The 21073-nt window shown below is 44.5% G+C and overlaps 1 protein-coding gene across 1 annotated transcript in view; it reads right to left on the reverse strand.

The window, feature by feature from the left end:
- Nucleotides 1-20443, reverse strand: part of LOC124619194 (protein unc-93 homolog A-like) — a 271654-nt gene extending 251211 nt beyond the window's left edge. The window contains exon 1 of the mRNA XM_047145453.1: nucleotides 18549-20443. Coding sequence (XP_047001409.1) covers nucleotides 18549-19621 — 1073 coding nt within the window. The 5' untranslated portion in view covers nucleotides 19622-20443. The remainder of the gene's footprint in view (nucleotides 1-18548) is intronic.
- Nucleotides 20444-21073: the final 630 nt, after the last annotated feature.

Consider the following 21073-nt stretch of genomic DNA (forward strand, 5'->3'; position numbering starts at 1 on the left):
GAAAGGCCAACAAAATTGTAGCTCCAGTTACTTGTGCTCTCTTTAAACGTGGGTACATGCAGGATAACATCCAAACTAGGGAGAACGAGCCTAGCAGTATCCGATAACACGACAGGTGGAGAACACCTGGAGCACGTTATAGGGATCACAAAATTTTCGAGATGATTACAAGAAGCGTCATAACACGAGATAATCGGCGGATCAACAAAATAAATGGTATACTGCACGGAAATACGACCGATCCTAGGTTCAAATGGCTCTGAGCACTATGGGACTTAACTTCTGAGGTCATCAGTCCCCTAGAACTTAGAACTACTTAAACCTAACCAACCTAAGGACATCACACACATCCATGCCCGAGGCGGGATTCGAACCTGCGACAGTGGCGGTCGCGCGGTTCCAGACTGTAGCGCCTAGAACCGCTCGGCCACTCCGGCCGGCGACCGATCCTAGGGTCGGAGAGTATACCTAGGCACTCTTGATGTTTCGTATTCGGTATTTCAATCTAGTTACTGATTTTAGAATCACACGGAGGGTTATGTACTAGAAACCACCATATTTTCTGCTGTCTTTGTTGTGAAACACGACGTTCTGCTTTGCGCAGAACTCGTATTCGGAAATATTGCGAGTGCTATATATTTAAGTGCTGTAAAATACACTGACGGAAAAAACGAATGTTGGTAAGCGCATTTCTACGTCTGAAAGATGACGTGTATTCAAATTTTGCGCCAGTTGCATACGAGCGGCGCTAGCAGCTTTAAATACACTCTGTAACGGTCGTGAGCGTTGGTTACCCAACGAGCGAGATGGCGCATGGTTAGCACACTAGACTCGCATTTTGGAGGACGACCTTTCAATCCCGCGTCAGGCCATCCTGATTCAGGTTTTCCGTGATTTCCCTAAATCGCTTCAGGCAAATGCCGGGATGGTTCCTTCGAAAGGGCACGGCCGAATTCTTTTTCCATCTTCCCTAATCCGTAAAAAAGAGGACCTCGCAGTTTGGTCTCTTCCCCCAAATAAAAACCCCGTTAGTTACCTTTGAGATTGGAATTAGTGAGTCGTTGTTAGTCAAGAATGCCTTTAAGACGACAAAGACGCGATTATCAGCAACTCCTTGAGTTTGAACGAGGTCATGTAATAGGGCTACGACAAGCTGAATGTTCCTTCTGCGATACTGTAGAAAGGATTGGCAGGAATGTAGCCACTGTACATTATTGCTGGCAGTGGTTGTCATGAGAATGTACAGTAGCAAGAAGACCTGGCTCTGGACAGTCAGGAGGCACTACTGAGAGGGAAGACCATCGTTTTCACTGTATGGCTGTGGTGCGCTGTGCTGCATCTGCAGCACCAAGTTGAGCAGCAGTTGGCCCACAGTGACACAACGAACTGTCACAAATCGGTTACTTCAATGACAGCTCCGAGGCAGTGTCCCTAACTGCCCACAAATCACCACCATTTGCAACTTCAGTGGTGTTAAACGAGAGGCCAGTGTTTTCTGATGAAAGCTGGTTCTGCCTCGGTGCTAGTGATGGCCGTGTGAGGCTAGCTGAGGGCCTGCAACCAACCTGTATTATGCTAGTCACACTGAACCTGCCTGGGCATAACGGTCTCTGATTCGATTTCATATGACAGCAGGAGCCATCTCATGGTTACCCCACGCACCCTGATTTCAAATTTGTACGTCAGTCTGGTGATTCGACATGTTGTGCTGCCTTTCATGAACAGCAACCCAGGGAGTGGCTTCCAACAGGATAACGTCACCCACATACCACTGTTGTAAACCAGCATGCTCTACAGAGAGTCGACATGTTGCCTTGCTCTGGTGGATGTCAGATCTGTCTCCAGTCGACCACATATGGGACGTCATCGGATCACAACTCCAACGTCATCCACAAACAGCATTAACCCTCCCTGTGTTGACCGAACAAATTCAGTTGGCATGGAGCTCCATCCCACAAACTGACAACCGGCACCTGCACAATACAACGCACGCACATTTGCATGCTTGCCATCAACATTCTGGCAATTACACCGGATATTAATGTACCAGCATTTTTCATTTGCAATGGCTTATCTCTCTCTTGCATTAACCTGTGATCTTGCAACGTTAATTCAAAAATGGCTCTGAGCACTATGGGACTTAACATCTGAGATCATCAGTCCCCTAGACTTGTTGTTGTTGTTGTGGTCTTCAGTCCTGAGACTGGTTTGATGCAGCTCTCCATGCTACTCTATCCTGTGCAAGCTTCTTCATCTCCCAGTACCTACTGCAACCTACATCCTTCTGAATCTGCTTAGTGTATTCATCTCTTGGTCTCCCTCTACGATTTTTACCCTCCACGCTGCCCTCCAATGCTAAATTTGTGATCCCTTGATGCCTCAAAACATGTCCTACCAACCGATCCCTTCTTCTAGTCAAGTTGAGCCACAAACTTCTCTTCTCCCCAATCCTATTCAATACCTCCTCATTAGTTACGTGATCTACCCACCTTATCTTCAGCATTCTTCTGTAGCACCACATTTCGAAAGCTTCTATTCTCTTCTTGTCCAAACTGGTTATCGTCCATGTTTCACTTCCATACATGGCTACACTCCATACAAATACTTTCAGAAACGACTTCCTGACACTTAAATCTATACTCGATGTTAACAAATTTCTCTTTTTCAAAAACGATTTCCTTGCCATTACCAGTCTACATTTTATATCCTCTCTACTTCGACCATCATCAGTTATTTTGCTCCCCAAATAGCAAAACTCCTTTACTACTTTAAGTGTCTCATTTCCTAATCTAATTCCCTCAGCATCACCCGACTTAATTCGACTACATTCCATTATCCTCGTTTTGCTTTTGTTGATGTTCATCTTATATCCTCCTTTCAAGACACTATCCATTCCGTTCAACTGCTCTTCCAAGTCCTTTGCTGTCTCTGACAGAATTACAATGTCATCGGCGAACCTCAAAGTTTTTACTTCTTCTCCATGAATTTTAATACCTCCTCCGAATTTTTCTTTTGTTTCCTTTACTGCTTGTTCAATATACAGATTGAATAACATCGGGGATAGGCTACAACCCTGTCTCACCCCTTTCCCAACCACTGCTTCCCTTTCATGCCCCTCGACTCTTATAACTGCCATCTGGTTTCTGTACAAATTGTAAATAGCCTTTCGCTCCCTGTATTTTACCCCTGCCACCTTCAGAATTTGAAAGAGAGTATTACAGTTAACGTTGTCAAAAGCTTTCTCTAAGTCTCCCCTAGACTCAGAACTACTTAAACCTAAATAACCTAAGAACATCAGACACATCCATGCTCGAGGCAGGATTCGAACCTGCGACCGTAGCAGCAGCGCGGTTCCAGACTGAAGCGCCTAGAACCGCTCGGCCACAGCAGCTGGCGCAACTTTAATTACTTAAACATGCTATGTAGACCAATGTATTCTCGAAATTCCTTCTATGCACATTGTTTGTAAGATTTTGGTAATTCTTCAGTTAGAGAGTTTTACGGTGAGGCTGCCCCAGAAGGAACGGTCAATATCCAGGGATAAGATAGGAACGATCATTCGAAGCACGAAAGTCTAGTAAATATGGGCTCAATGCATACCTCAGGAGGTGTGAGTACTTCTTCATCTCCGATACTGTGAAACAAATCTCCTCTACTTTACCATCCATATTTTGAGCGGCGTTAGAGTGGTCCAAAACAAGGAAAAAATGTTAACTAAACTTGGGCTCTAAAGTTCATAGTACAAGAGCTATGACCAATTGTTCATCTTCGCTATTGTGAAACACATCTCTTTTATTGAACAACTGCTGAGGTATGCATTTTCAAGCCGATATTCGTTAGACAATTTTTTTAAATTCTGGTTCATACTACCTCCTCCGAAAATATGAAGAGCTAAGAACTTACAACAGAAGAGAATTGCTGCATAGTATCTAATATGAAAAACTGTTGATAGCTTTCAAGGTATGAATTTCAGAGTTCATGTTTAATAGACTTACTTGTTCTGAATGATCGTTCCTGTCACATCCCTGAATACTGACCATTCCTCCTGGGACACGCTGGATTTTTAAAACTAGTTATATAACGTGTAGACTGTTAAGCCATACTTCGTCAGACATGTACAATCTTGTACCTCAAAACAGAAGAACTCTCTACCATGGAACGCGTGGTATTTGCAAATGAACTGGGTTTCTTTAATACCTTAACAGTTTTCATTGCCTTGAAAACGGAAATTTGTGATAGTTTGTAATCACTTTCATTCTAAAATGTTTTTAACTGTTCACTGGTTTTTGGCAAGAATTTTTTTAAATTTGATTTCGCTTTCTGTTTACAGTAATACACAGACTATTACGTGCAAGCAGACAAGATTTTCTCGATTGTAACACTTCGAAATTTGAATGGAATATTTGTTCCTAGGTACCCGGCCATGTTGTATCTTGGAACAGTTTTTCACCTACGGGAAAACATTACTTTTCTGGAGCAGTTCAGAAAAAGACTGCTGTACACACGAAGTGAAGAGGAATAATGAAATATTTTAAATTTCTATTATAGATCTGGCTAGAGGAGAAGGCAAAAAGGAGTTTCAAGGTACAACACTCTACTGTGCTACTCCTGCGTTTTGAGACTTCGCGAAGTACGAAAACAAACACCCGGCGGATTCTGGGATCGTAACAAAACGGTGTAGCCCATACGAGAGTGTGACAGGAGTGCTTTTGAGATGTGTTAAGTAGCAATCCTAAAGAGAAAGACGACGCAGTTCTCGCGTAACATTGATGGATAAATTCGGAGAACCATATTTGCAAGTAAAATTGTGCCACCCTTTTGCATGCTACTCTCGTATATCTCGCGTAGGGGTAATGGGAACAGGGTAAGGCAGCGTAACAGACAGTTATTCACTCTCACTAAATACTGAAATAGAGTTGTACAGAAAATATCTAGTACACATCGCCTTCTACTGCACAAATACTTGCGTAGTGTGTTTGAAGATGTAGATGCAGAAGTGCAACTAGAAGATTGCCATGGCAGAACCTGATCAAAAAGCCCTTTCGACTTCGTTCTTTCAAATTTTCTCTTGTGCTTGAATTAAAGCTTATAGAATAACCTACGGTATTAGCTCTGCTGGTGGTTCTTAATAGTGTTGTCGGAATGTGTGGATTCTAAGACTTTCGCCCTGAACCGAGGCCTAATTCAGATTACCAGATACGTGAATTCACAGAAATGACCTTATTACGAGGGAGCATTAAATAAGTAATGCAATACATTTCTCTTCTCGGCCAGTTTCGGTTGAAAAAAATGCCCAGTTATTTGTGGAACATCACGAAATATTCCTGCTTCAACGCCTGTAGTTTCATGAATTTCCGATAGATAGCAGCGCTATACGTAGCTTTTAAAATGGCGTCTATAAAGAAGGTGCGTTCCAAGCAGAGAGCCGTCATTGAGATTCTTTTTGTGGAAAACCGAAGCATACAGATATTCATACGGGTCTGCATAATGTCTACGGAGACCTGGCAGTGAGCAAAAGCACTTTGACTCGTTGGGCGAAGCGTCTGCCATCATGGCAAGAAGGTCATTCAGATCTGTCCGATCTCCCACGCGCCAGCCGGCCGCGCACAGCTGTGACTCCTGCAATCGAGGAACGTGTGGACACGCTCATTCGAGGTGATCTTCTCCTTCTCCATATCAACGCAAGGCCTCATACTAGTCTGCACACACGAGAGTAGCTCAGAAAACTTCATTGGGCCGTGCATCCTCAACCACACAACAGCCCAGATCTCGCAAATACCGACTTCCATCTGTTAGACCCAATGGAGGATGCACTCAGTGGGAAACAGTAGATGGGGAAGTTATGCAGCAAGACATTGACTCCGACGTAGAGTGGTGACATGCGGGCACACGGGCCCACCCGGTAAGATGGCGTAAGACCGTCGCATTGACCGGAGATTATGTTGAAAAATAGGGTTTTGTAGTCAAAAGAGTAGCGAAGTTGGGAGTAGTATTGTGTGCTGGAATCCTCAATAAACCAACATGCTTTCAGAAAAAATGTGTTGAGTCTCTTACTGAACAGGCAACGGCCTTGCTGCAGTGGGTACACCTGTTCCCGTGAGATCACCGAAGTTAAGGGCTGTCGGGCGTGGCCGGCACTTGGATGGGTGACCATCTGGGCCGCCATGCGCTGTTGCCATTTCTCGGGGTGCACTCAGCCTCGTGATGCCAATTGAGGAGCTACTCGACCGAATAGTAGCGGCTTCGGTCAAGAATACCATCTTACGACCGGGAGAGCGGTGTGCTGACCCCACGCTCCTCCTATCCACCCACATCCTCCACCGAGGATGACACGGCCGTCGGATGGTCCCGGTAGGCCACTCGTAGCCTGAAGAGGAAGTGCTTTTTTTTTCTTACTGAACACCCCTCGTATGCATCAGAGAATCCTCATTAGTCCATTGCATAATATTAAGTTTGGTGTGTGATGCTTATTTGGTGGGCCACTTTTATTTTGGTCAGGCTGTAGATGTTGATGCTTTCTGGGATAATTCATAATTAATTGCTGCATATTAAGATGATGTTGGCTTACTGCTTACGATGCACAACTATATAAGTTCATTATATGTTCTAATGAAGTTACATGTTTTGCTGTGTGTAGCTGAAAATGCAGTGCTTTAAAATATAAGAACTTACATGCAGAGGAACATTTGGTAATGTTTTCAAAGCGTAGAACGATTTTCCTTCGTGGCATTTGTGGGCATAAAGAGAGCCTGTTACAGTATGGTACTGAATAAGAAGTTCGAAATCCTGAACAGAATGGAAGTATAAGCAGAGAGGAGTAATCCTTAACACCTGAGTAATTCCATAAGAATAACCAGTTGGGCGCTAAAGATGCTAGGCTGATGTGTAGCGGGGAAAGGTTCTGATTATCGCTACTGCTGTTTAACAGGAGGTTTGTAATATTGCTTGCGGTAGAAGGAAAAGCGAAAAGCGGAAGTACTAAATGAAGGTTGTTATAAAGAAAATAAGTGTAAAGAAGTAAGAGAAAAGCCTTTACGAAAAAAATGGGACATTTAATAAGTAATCTAGGAAAAGACAATTACTGCATCAGAATTTAGTAACTTACCAAACTTTTTTTCAGACATGTATTTTTCTAGACAGACTTTAATACTCATCGGTGAGACCTCTCTACATGGGAAAGACAAGGTACACAAAGTCGACAACTACAGGTTCTTTTCTAACAGATAAAATGAAAGCCTTGAAAACGAAAATTGCAGCAAAATATCTACTTGTTTCAGCAACGGAAAAATTTAGCTAGTTGCAACGGAAAACTTTAACGATGACGTATCAGTTGATAAGACAAATTACTCGTTCTTCACGACGTAACGCGAAGTGTGATAAAAACTTCGCTACCTTTCGTAGCTTTAGGAACGCATTTAAGGATCTAGAACCAAACAGCAGTTTCATGGAATTAGGTGAAAGTTATACAGCTTATTTCGATCTAATTTGTGTGGTATGAAGCGGAACATTGCGTTCTCACTGTCACATAGCGGACGATGAACATGTTTCTGACTGCAGCACCGTAAGCTGCGTTCCACATTTCGAACACTTGTTTTCTTGTCCTGTATCTATAATGTATCAGCGGTTGTTCCATATAGCTCCAAATTTTTTACATCCCTATGATAAGCGCGTATGGTTTAAAAATCCTGGTGAGGAACCGAATAATAAAGTAAATAATGCAATGAACCAATCAGCTGTTCAATTACAGATAAAATTACTAGTGATTCCATAAATCCAGCTTCTCTCAGACAACATAATCTTGTGCTTACTCACAGCACTGCATGCTTACTGGGTGGAGAACGTCAGATTTGTGGAATAGGGAATCATTGGCGGGAATTAGATGGAAGCCACATACCAACGGTTCCAGCAGCTAGCTTCATTCCCCGAAACTTAGAGAAATGGCGCTGTAGTTAAAAGTCTGCACGCGCTTCAGGGAGCACTTTGGATTGAAATAATTGACCGACTATCCAGATTTAGCTTTTCATGGTTTAAGTAAATCTCCAAATATTGAATCTGGTACTCATTCTTTGGAAAGATGATCATTTCCTTCGTCTTCCTTATTTCACTAGAACCTGAGGGTCTCTAAAGATCTCGGCGTCGACGGCATGTTACACAGTTTTTAAATACTCCTTCATTTACTATCGGAAAACCGTCGCCCGTAAACACCTGTGGTGTTCTGTAGCCAGTTTACTTAGCCCACTTTCAACCCTTGGGGTGAAATGGGGTAATACTCTGCGACAACACAATTTAGGTTCAATTAGTACATTTAGCCAAGAAGCGCGCCATCCGAGTCATCTGCAATGTTAATTCACTGATAGTAAGCAGGCAACTATTAAACACAGTAGGGATTCTTACGCTGATGTCGCAGTGCAAAGTGCCTTTTTCTAGCTTGAGTTCAACGCTTTTCTCTCAGAAAACTCCGCCTTTTGTCTACACTAATACCTAAGGACGATTTAAATAGAATGGTTGTTGCTGTAACTTAATAAAATGGATTGGATTTAAGTATCGCTTTTCTTACAACAAGGAATGAGATGTGTTACAAAGTGGATTTTCCCACGGTTTTAACAAATATTTCCTGGTGTATGCTCCGCTTGTCCGTGGTTGGCTGGAAGCCATCCTGTGGTAGGTTCAGCTTACTCATTGCCAAGGTTTTCATTCTTCGCACACGTTGGCCTCTATTTCGGGAAATGTTTGTGGTGGCTCTGAGCACTATGGGACTTAACATCTGAGGTCATCAGTCCCCTAGAACTTAGAACTACTGAAACCTAACTAACTTAAGGACATCACACACATCCATACCCGTGGCAGGATTCGAACCTGCGACCGTAGCAGTCGGGGAAACGTTTGTTGTGTTGCTGGTAAATAAACATATTCGTAGGTGGCTGTAGTGGTTGAGTAAGTAGTGCGCACCACTAACAGTGGCAGTGAGAGAAGAAAGTGGGTGAAACCCGATGCTGGCAAATAGCCTACGCCTCCCGAATAGCACCGAAGGGATCACTGGGTTTAAAGTCAACTTTCTACGGACGCATCACTATCTGTAGTGTCTCATGCCCTCATTTAACAAGACACTGCAGTGAGATTTGCAAAAAGTCTAGCGATCAGTATGTAAGCAAAGGCTCGCCCTGACAGTCAAATACTAGCAATAGAAATTTCTTTACCCCTATATTATTCACATACTCAGAGATTAATTTCGGCCGGAACTCGTCGGAAAGGCATTCCGGCACCTCCCGGAGAACTTTTTTTAGCTCACTGGAACAAGTCAACACTGGAGATTTAAAATACTAAACGTGTATTACATAGCGACTAACCAACGACGGGCGTTGAATAAGTGATGCAACACTTTTTTTCTGAAATCAGATTGGTTTCATTCAGGATTCTAATACCCCATATTATTCCCCATTCTTTTAGTTACAAACCCTATTTCTCAACACAATCTTAGTTCAGTGCCACGGTTTTACGCCACCTTAATGAGAGGACCCCAAAGTACCACTATATTGATCGCCTTCAGAGTTAACGTTTTGCTGCGTCATCCTCTCTTATCATCCACGTACTGCTTCCCGGGGAGTGCATCCTTCATTGGTTCAGATGGAGGTCGGAAGGTGTGAGATCCCGGCTATTGGGTGGATGAGGAAGAAAAGTCAAGTGATCAAAATGGTTCAAATGGCTCTGAGCACTATGGGACTTAACATCTGAGGTCATCAGTCCCCTTGAACTTAGAACTACTTAAACCTAACTAACCTAAGGACATCACACACATCCATGGCCGAGGCAGGATTCGAACCTGCGATCGTAGCGTTCGCACGGCTCCAGACTGAAGCGCCTAGAACTTCTTGGCCACACCGGCCGGCGAAAAGTCCAGTGAAGTTTTGTGAGCTTCTCTCAGGCGCGCAAACTTGTATGAGGCTCTGCTTCATCATGGGGAAGGAGAAGTTCGATTGCGTTTTCGTGGCGACGAACACTCTGAAATTATTTGTCTAATGTCCTGAAGGTAGCACAGTACACTTCAGAGTTGATCGTTGCACCATGAGGGAGGACGTCAAACAGAATTCACAGTCCCAGCAGGGCGTCGTCATGACTTTACCGCATAACGGTGCGGCTTTGAACTTTTCCGACAAGGGAGAAGTGGTGCGGCGCCGTTCCGTGGATGCTGTTTTGTTTTCGGTTCAAAGTAATGAACCACGTTTCATCGCCTGTGACGACGTTCGACAAAAAATTGGCACGATTAGCCTCCTAACGCGCAAGCAATTCCGCACAGGTCGTCCTTCGTTGCTTTTTCTGGTCTTCTGTTAGGCTGCGAGGAACCATCGGGCGCACACATTTGAGTACCCCAACTAGTGGACGCGTGTGTCAGCACTACCAACACAGACGTGCAGCTGGGCAGCTGATTGACTGTGGTCCGTCGATCACCTCGAATGAGAGTGTCCGCACTCCCCAACATTGCTGTGTGCGACCGGCCGGCGCGCGTGAGATCGGACGGATCTACGCCATCTTATTGCCATGATGACAAGGGCGTCTCCCAACGATTCACTGTGCTTAATTCACTGCCAAGTCTCGGGAGACGTTCTGCAAACGCCTTTCAATATCTATTACGCTGTGGTTTCCCGCCGAAAAAAACTCAATGACGGCTCTCTGCTTTGGACGCACCACGTTACAGACGCCAAGACAAAAAGATAATAGAAGCTTTCGAAATTTGGTGCTACGGAAGGATGCTGAAGATTAGATGGGTAGATCACATAACTAATGAGGAGGTACTGAACAGAATTGGGGGGAAGAGAAACTTGTGGCACAACTTAACTAGAAGAAGGGATCGATTAGTAGGACATATTCTGAGGCATCAAGGGATCACCTTTTTAGTACTGGAGGGCAGCGCGGAGGGTAAAAATCGTAGAGGGAGACCAAGAGATGAATACGCTAAACAGATTCAGAAGGATGCAGGTTGCAGTAGTTACTGGGAGATGAAGAAGCTTGCACAGGATAGAGTAGCATGGAGAGCTGCATCAAACCAGTCTCTGGGCTTAAGTCCACAACAACAACAATATAGGGCCGCCACATATCGAACTTCATTATAAAACAGTAGAGGCTGAAGCTTCCACGATGTCCCACAAAAAATTACGCAATTTTTCAACCGAAATTTGCCGAGAAAATATATGTTGCATTATTTATTGAGCACGTCGGCACCACTGAACGTAATACTGAGTGACCAACGCAATGCTCTGATCAGAGACGTTGGGCAAGATACTGTAGGTGTGCGTGCGCGCGTGTGTCGTCTGGAATGTCTTTTGTTAACAGCTGGCAGCATCCTCAGAGATCTGTAGCGTAGCCAAGATGAGATTCTTTTCGAAGTTGTGATCGGTACATATTACCATTTGTATACGACTGACAGCGACCTCAGCGATCTAGTAGCATGGTGACGTCTTGTGTTATGTATGTCAAAGAGAAATAAATAAGCTAAGAAGTGTTTGAACACGAGCCTCTGTATAATAGGCTCTCATTAAATCTTGTTTCTTCCGTGTCGTAATTCATGCCAGAGCTGTTGATCAATTGCCGCGCGGCTCGCGCATGGCTTAAAGTTGGCAGCCTTTCGAGCCGATACGTAATCATCCTTCCCCTCACGTCCATGCCCCACATCCTAGTCGGGATAAAGGTCGAACTCAATTTTCAAAAATCGAAAATTGTAAAATTGTACTTTTTTTGAGAGGGAGGGGGGGGGGGGCTTGCACGATTGAAGAGATACATTCCCGCACCTAAAATTTTAGAAACTAAATACTGCAAATACTCCACAGACCTCTGCTCAGGTATGGCGGATGCTAAATCGTACCTTCAGTATCCCTTTTTCGTCCTACTAAATTCGCATACAGAGCAAAGAACAAATGTCTTGCATGCTTCTGCACGTGCCCTAATTTATCTTATCTTGTTCTGATGATCCATACATAACATATACGATGGTAACAGTGTAATGGTCACACAGACTTCATTGATTGCAGATTCCACGAAAACTACTTCGTCGTTGTTCTGAGGACTGCTATTTAATTTCCCTGAGCATTTCTGTAACAGTTTTCGTATGAACAATTCTGACCACTCAAGATTCTAGCAGTGCCTCTCTGAATTGTCTGAGTATCTGTTGTCACGCCTGCTTAAAGAGTACTCGAAGTACTGCAACGATAATCTAAAACTAGCCACAGTAGCGCCTTATGTGTTACTCTATCACGCAAACAAACATTGGGGTTACACTCGTCTGGTGTGAGACGTTCCCAGGGGGCCACTGATGGCCGAACCGCACAATAACCCAGGATTCGGTGTGGGGCGGGGGTGGGGTGAGTGGACTGCTGTAGTCTGTTGTGGGGTTGTGAACCACTGCGGGCTATGGCGGGGACGAGGCCTCTCCGTCTAGGTTCAAAAATGGTTCAAATGGCTCTGAGCACTATGGGGCTTAAGCCCCCTAGAACTTAGAACTACTTAAACCTAACTAACCTAAGGACATCACATACACCCATGACCGAGGCAGGATTCGAACCTGCGACCGTAGCAGTCGCGCGGTTCCAGACTGAAGCGCCAAAAACCCATCGGCCACTCCGGCCGGCCGTTTCTAGGTCCCCAGTTCCATACAATACAATACAATGCAATACAATACCCGCATATAAAGAGAACTACCAGTCATTACACAAATGAAATTTTGTCCAACCCTTTCTTCACTTTCTGGCAATAGTCTAACGACTATACTTCCATGCAGACAACTAATTGCATCGCCAGTGAACAATCTTATAGTGCTGCCGACCCTGATTGCTAAATCGTGTTCTCTATTGAAAAAATCAGGGTAAGTGCTAGTAGCACTCGTGCAGTGAGGGCTCAGTGCAAACTTAATTATGTGTATCGATTGTTCACCCATCCTGGGAATCGAGAATGTCGACGACTTTTGCTTGTTATCGATATCGATACTGACAAGATATCAAAATATGTGATATAATTTTCCGTATATTCTGATTGCATTAACGTGGAAGCTCAAATTTCTATACCGGCAAGAGATCGTAGACTTTGGTATATGACATAAATTTCGACTTGATACATCCGCCGCTTCCTGAGGAAAAGGGTCTCCACAGAAAGACAAACTGGCAGTCGGAGACATGACAAAACAAGTACTTTCTTCGTGTGATAGAATTACAAATTAACACTTTTTTTTAGTTTCAGTGTAGAATCTTGATTCTTCCCAAATTTATGGCTTTATATCAACGGAAAATATTCTACAGGTTATCATAAAAGAGTTTGCGAGTCTCAAAATAAGAGACATAAATGGCCGTACCTTTTGACTGTATTGACTTGGCAGCTTAATGTTCTTACACCACCATACACTTAGTATGTGAGATAAATTTCAAATTGTACGTCCATCCAACCTTGACAAAAAGAGGTCTTAGTTTTTGAGTGATATTATTACAAATTAACAAATTTCCCGATTTTTCCCTTCAGTTGCACTGTGAAACCTCGCTTCCTGCCAAGTTTGGTGGGTCTACATCAACGGGAAGTACATTAGGTTTCGATAAGTGAGTTGGCAAGTATCAAAATATGTGACATAAATGACCGGATCTTTTGATTGCACTGACTTTTTGTACACCACGAAGGAAGTGTAGACTACGTGATACAAATTTCAACTTGATAATTTACAAGTTCATGAGATAAAGATATCTTCAGAGACGGACAGACAGGCAGTCAGATAACAGATGACAAAAATATAAATTTGTTTGTAAGACACAATTACAAATTAAAAATTTTCGGACTTTTTCCTTTACTTGTACTCTGCAACATTGCTTCCTGCCATTTCACGATTATTGGTCAACGGAAAGTACCCTATAGTTTTTGATGAATGAGTTTGTATGAAACAACGTGACTAAATGGCTGTATCTTTTGATTGCACTGACTTAGAAGTTTAACGTTTTGATTTTACCGAGAAACCATGGACCTTAGAAAGTGACATTAATTTCAGCTTAATAAGTCTACCCGTTCCTGAGAAAAAGGAGTCTTAACAGACGAACATTCAGGCAAATGGTTCAAATGGCTCTGAGCGTTATGGGACTTAATATCTGAGGTCATCAGTCCCCTAGAACTTAGAACTACTTAAACCTATCTAACCTAAGGACATCACCCACATCCATGCCCGAGGCAGGATTCGAACCTGCGACCGTGGCGGTCACGCGGTTCCAGACTGTAGCGCCTAGAATCGCTCGGTCACCACGGCCGACGAACATACAGGCAGTCGGATAACAAATGACAAAAAAATTTTTTTTCATGTGATACAAACTATAAATTAACAATTTTCAAAAATGGTTCAAATGGCTCTGAGCACTATGGGACTCAACAGCTGAGGTCATTAGTCCCCTAGAACTTAGAACTAGTTAAACCCAACTAACCTAAGGACATCACAAACATCCATGGCCGAGGCAGGATTCGAACCTGCGACCGTAGCGGTCTTGCGGTTCCAGACTGCAGCGCCTTTAACCGCACGGCCACTTCGGCCGGCCTAACAATTTTCAAGTTCTTCCTTTACTTGTACTGTTAAAACTAGCTTGATCACGTATTTCATGATTCTAGGTCGGCGGGCCGGCCAGCGTGGCCGAGCAGTTCTAGGCGCTTCAGTCTGGAACCGCGCGACCGCTACGGTCGCAGGTTCGAATCCTGCCTCGGGCATGGATGTGTGTGATGTCCTTAGGTTAGATAGGTTTAAGTAGTTCTAAGTTCTAGGGGACTGATGACCTCAGATATTAAGTCTCATAGTTCTCGGAGTCATTTGAATCGTTTGATTCTAGGTCAACGTGAAGTTTCATGTAGGTTTTGATGAGTGATTTAACGAGTATCAAAGTATGTGACATAAATGACATTTTATTTTGATTACATTGACACAGAAACTTTACGATTACATCGCTTACATCGCCAAGGGACCATAGACCTTAGAATGTGACACGAATTTCAACTTGATATGTCTACGGTAAGAAAAATGGTTCTTAACGTCGAACCGACAGACAGACAAACAGACAGACAGATCCTATAAACGTTCCGTTTTTACCGATTGAGAACAGAGCCCTAAAATTTGAAGGTCCTGTTACGCTTCTTTGGGGCACACCCTATGTCAATTTGGTTTCTGTACAATATTCGCCGTCCACTGTGACGTACTGGGTGATATCAGTCAAATATTCCACAAGCCAGTCACGCATTTGTGGACATACTCAGTATGTAAAACAGAGGTAATATCCGGCGTTCCCCAGGGAAGGGTTATAGGACCTCTCTTGTTCTTGATCTATATTAACGGCATAGGAGACAATTTGAGTAGCCATCTTAGATTGTTTGCAGATGATGTTGTCATTTACCGTCTTGTAAAGGCATCAGATGATCAAAACGACTTGTAAAATGATTTAGATAAGGTATCTGTATGGTGTGAACAGTGCAAATTGACCCTGAATAAGGAAAAGTGTGAAGTTATTCATATAAATACTAAAAGAAATCAGCTAAATTTCGATTACGCGATAAGTCACACAAATCTGAAGGCTGTAAATTGAGCTAAATACTTACGGATTACAATTACAAATAACCTAAATTGGAACGATCACATAGATAATACTGTGGGTAGAGCAAACCAAAGACTGCGATTCATTGGCAGAACACTTAGAAGGTGCAACAGGTCTACCAAAGAGACTGCTTACACTACGCTTGTCCGCCCTATTCTGGAGTACTGCTGTGCGATGTGGGATACGCATCAGGTGGGACTGACGGATGACATCGAAAAAGTACAAAGAAGGGCAGCTCGTTTTGTATTATCGCGAAATACGGGAGATAGTGTCACAGACATGATACGTGAATTGGAGTGGCAATCATCAAAACAAAGGCGTTTTTCGTTGCGACGGGATCTTCTCATGAAATTTCAATCACCAGTTTTCTCCTCCGATTGCGAAAACATTCTGTTGGCACCCACCTAGATAGGGAGAAATGATCATCACGATAAAATAAGAGAAATCATGGCTCGTTTTTCCCGCGTAGCGTTCGAGAGTGAAACGGTAGAGAGACAGCATGAAGGTGGTTCATTGAACCGTCTGCCAGGCACTTTATTGTGAATAGCAGTGTAATCACGTAGATGTAGATGAGATGATCGTAGTACGGTTCGAACCAGGTACTCGGCGTATAGCGCCACCACACAATCATGCTTTAGTGATGACCGCTAACGAGGATGGTGAGGAAGACTCGTGATCTGAAATAGAGCTACCAAGATAGAAGAGGTCAAGCCAAAACAAGGAAAAGAGGGGAGGAACTTTGGCAGGAGTCTTGGGAGGTAGAAGAAGCTGGACGTAGAACTTTCCAGTTCATACCAGATGTGAGGGAGCGCTTGGACATGAAATATTTTGAGCCTACACGAGGACTGATCCATTTTCTCACTGGCCATGGACCCTCCATTTGGGAAGAGGGCTACACCAGCGTGTGACTGTGGCATGTCAGAGGGTACGCCCCCTCTTCAATGATGCTGCGACTACACTTCGAGACAGACTACCAAACCACGCCACATATCAACTGCTTAGACGTGAGGACACTTTACAAATATTAAACACATTGGCCAACGAGGTATCACGGAAAGTTTTAACAGAATACTTGAGGGACATGAACTAAATAACAAAGACAACCAACACTGCTTGCGACCAGAGCCCTATTCCCATACCGCCCGTTCGTGGTCTGGCCGACTTTCCATCGTAGTTGGAATCCGCCACGTGCAGGATTAGGGGGAGTGGGGGTCAATGCTACCGATAAGAACATGCACCGGAAATGAGGTAGGATAAGTTAGTTTGTAGTACTTAGTTTGTAGGAAAATTATGCTAGGGAACTGCAGCGACTCAACATCGTGGCCTGCCCAGTGCCAGGGGCACGCTCTTCGGGTTTAGCTCGATGAGCAAGGCTATCAAAAGTAGGTTTATATCTTTCACTGGCACACATGTGACGCTGCAGGCGATAGGAATTAGTTTTAAGAAATAGACATAAGCCGTAGTTATTAGAAATTTAATGCCCATTATATGAAAAACTAACTGTAGCTCAATTGAAAATTGTAACTAGCTGCAAATTAAGTATTAGCTGTATAATTATTATGACCCACTAATGAGATAAGGAAGTGGGTTAATTTTGTGTAATTATTATGGTTTTTGTAAATAAAGATCTTTCATCATCATCATCATCATTTAAGACTGCTTATGCGTTTCAGCGTTCAGTCTGGAGCATAGTCCCCCTTATGAAATTCCTCCATGATCCCCTATTCAGTGCTAACATTGGTGCCTCTTCTGATGTTAAGTCTATTACTTCAAAATCATTCTTAACCGAATCCAGGTACCTTCTCCTTGGTTTGCCCCGACTCCTCCTACCCTCTACTGCTGAACCCATGAGTCTCTTGGGTAACCTTGCTTCTCCCATGCGTGTAACATGACCCCACCATCTAAGCCTGTTCGCCCTGACTGCTACATCTATAGAGTTCATTCCCAGTTTTTCTTTGATTTCCTCATTGTGGACACCCTCCTGCCATTGTTCCCATCTACTAGTACCTGCAATCATCCTAGCTACTTTCATATCCGTAACCTCAGCCTTGTTGATAAGGTAACCTGAATCCACCCAGCTTTCGCTCCCATACAACAAAGTTGGGCGAAAGATTGATCGGTGCACAGATAACTTAGTCTTGGTACTGACTTCCTTCTTGCAGAAGAGAGTAGATCGTAGCTGAGCGCTCACTGCATTAGCTTTGCTACACCTCGCTTCCAGATCTTTCACTATGTTGCCACCCTGTGAGAATATGCATCCTAAGTACTTGAAACCGTCCACCTGTTCTAACTTTGTTCCTCCTATTTGGCACTCAATCCGTTTATATCTCTTTCCCGCTGACATTACTTTCGTTTTGGAGATGCTAATCTTCATACCATAGTCCTTACATTTCTGATCTAGCTCTGAAATATTACTTTGCAAACTTTCAATCGAATCTGCCATCACAACTAAGTCATCCGCATATGCGAGACTGCTTATTTTGTGTTCACATATCTTAATCTCACCCAGCCAGTCTATTGTTTTCAACATATGATCCATAAATAATATGAACAACAGTGGAGACAGGTTGCAGCCTTGTCTTACCCCTGAAACTACTCTAAACCATGAACTCAATTTACCGTCAACTCTAACTGCTGCCTGACTATCCATGTAAAGACCTTTGATTGCTCGCAAAAGTTTGCCTCCTATTCCATAATCTCGTAGAACAGACAATAACTTTCTCCTAGGAATCCAGTCATATGCCTTTTCTAGATCTATAAAGCATAGATACAATTCCCTGTTCCACTCACAACACTTCTCCATTATTTGCCGTAAGCTAAAGATCTGGTCCTGACAACCTCTAAGAGGCCTAAACCCACACTGATTTTCATCCAATTGGTCCTCAACTAATACTTTATCTTTTTTATCTTTTTTAAAAAAAAAATTACGTAGCACTGCCAACAAACTGCGGCGCTTACCTGATGACGGTGGCGGGCAAGAAGAAGCTGGAGACTATGAGGGCCGCGTACACGACCACCAGAGACTCGGTGCCCAGTCCCTCGGACGCGTTCACCGAGCTCTGCAGGTTGGCCGCGCCGAAGTAGGCCGTGAAGTGGACCAGGAAGGCGAAGCTCAGCACCAGCACGTTCGCCACGATACGGCGCCTCTCACGAGCCGCGCCCGAAGACTCCCCGCCGCGTTCCGTGTCGCTCTCCACTTTGGCGTCGAGGCTCTTCTCTTTCGCAGGCGGTCTGTCGCCGTCGCCGACGAAAGCCGGGTTGTCGAAGCCACCGTTGCTCTTCGGAACAACCGTAGAGGCGCTGTCATTACTGTTGGTGTCTCCAGTCTTGTCACCCGACCCCTCTTCTGGTCGACATCGCTCGCTGGAAGCGCAGCTTTCGGTAGACATTGTGTTTTGACCAGCAGCGACTGCCACGGGCTCAGCGTTTCCTTCGGGCATAGGGAGACCGCCGCCGTGTTGCTGGGGAGGCGCTTCACTACTGGGACGCACCGACGCGACCTGCCCTCCGAAGCAGCGGCGAGGCACTTCCTCGCTACTTTGCAAAGCAGTTCCACCGTCCACTGGTGTTGTCTCCCTGACACCGTTTGTCGCGTCCGCCGATCCCGTCTCACTGCTTTCACTCTCGGTACCGCGACCGATGTCCGTGGAAGGACTGTTTTCCACAGCGCCGTTCGCAATCGATCTGCACTGGTCGATCGCTGTACTCAGTTCCCGATCTGTCGCAGGAGCGTCAGCGGGCGAGCGAACCGCGGTCTCCGTTGCGGGACGGCATTCCAGTTCGTTGAGTTTCTCGGATCCGGAAGCGTGTGAATTTGTCACGCATTCCTCCCTCGCTGTGTAGTCCATTTTACCATAGCGATCGATTTCGTCCGTACATACACTTTCAGGAAACGTTTCTTTGCAAATCTGAACCGGTGACGTGGAATTTACGGTTGTCTTCGAATGCAGGTAATTACCGAGTGAGTCTTCGTGCAATGCACCACCACTTTTAATCACACTCGTTACTACTCCTTCGCTGCCTGAATCCATATTGTCACAATTTATGAGACTCCTCGTCCACACTCGAAGAAGTTATCTCGAATTTCGTTTCTAGTTTGTCCAAGTAGTGCGGGATGCGGTGGCGCGAAATATACCCGCTTCCCTCTGACGCCGCCGTATTTACCAGAAGCACGAGCAGAAGCAATTCGTGCCGACTCACGCACGCCTATGCTGTTAAAAGAAAGCAGATGCAGATTCCGTCGCTATTTAGCTGAGCAGCGTCTTAGGAAGCTCGTAGTCATTGTGCGTAATCCACGGCAATGCCAGAGCAATAAGTAAACTGTGCGGTCTGAGATAATACACAATCCACAGCCCGAATTACGCTTGCTTACTTCCGGATTTGTGTAGAGCGTCTCGGTTTAGCAGCTGTTTGCTGAGACTCATTGCAGCGAGCCCTCGGGGTACGATTTAAGGCCAGCGAGGAAGCGCACAGAGTTGCTGAGGTCAGTAACCTGTTGCAAGTCATTCAAGAGATTCTCTTATCGACAGTAAATATTCGCTTCTCTTACGTTACACAGGTCACTTCTTTTCAAGCAGAGAGCTCCGCCGCAGGCAAAGAAATATATCGATAGGTGGAAAGGAGAATGTAGGAGCTTTAACTGGCAGTTTACACGCGTCCGACCTGCACGTGTAGCGTGCTGAGGTCTGCCCGCTTCGATGGCTGTAGAAGCGCACTGCGAGATGTGTTCGGTGCCGCGGCACTCGCAGAAGTGGCGACGGAGGGGCCAGAAGCCGGCGAGGACGACTGCTGCTGCTTGCGGTCTGCCGGCCGCCGGCTCGGTTTCCCGCCCTCGCGATCTTTACGTAAGCGCACTCAGCCGTCGGCGCGACTGTAAACCACCGGCGCGCGGCGCACAGCTGATTGTGACAGCTGACGGCAGGGGAAGGGAGAGGGGGAAAGGGTGGGGAGGAGAGGAGGGGAGCAGAAGCAGATACGTGCCCAAGAAAACATACCGAGCCTCCGAGTATTACAATATCTGCCTATGGACTACTTAACGAAAGCTACGACTGCAAAATACTGATACGAATTATATTTAGAGGTATGGAAATACTGGCGCAAGCGGACTTCGGTGAAGATAAGCCTGGTTTCTGCAAAAATGTATTGGAACTGATAGAATGGGATTGTCAGGATCAGTAAATAATGCCCTCGAATATCTGAAACTAGCCTTTACAGATAGCTTCAGGTACATGAATATGTCACTCACTTCACCAAAAGAAATAACTTCCATAATAAAATCTTTAAAAACAAAGCATTCTAGTGGTTACGATGAAATATCAACAAAGTTAATTAAGGCATGCTCTTGTGAGTTTAGTACAATTCTAAGTTACTTGTGTAACCAGTCAATTATAACTGGGACATTTCCTGACTGGCTAAAATATGCAGATGTTAAGCCTCTATTCAAGAAAGGGGATAAAGAGATACCATCAAACTACAGACCGATT

The sequence above is a fragment of the Schistocerca americana genome, chromosome 1 (genome assembly GCF_021461395.2).
Source record: "Schistocerca americana isolate TAMUIC-IGC-003095 chromosome 1, iqSchAmer2.1, whole genome shotgun sequence".
Classification (NCBI taxonomy): Eukaryota; Metazoa; Arthropoda; class Insecta; order Orthoptera; family Acrididae; genus Schistocerca; species Schistocerca americana.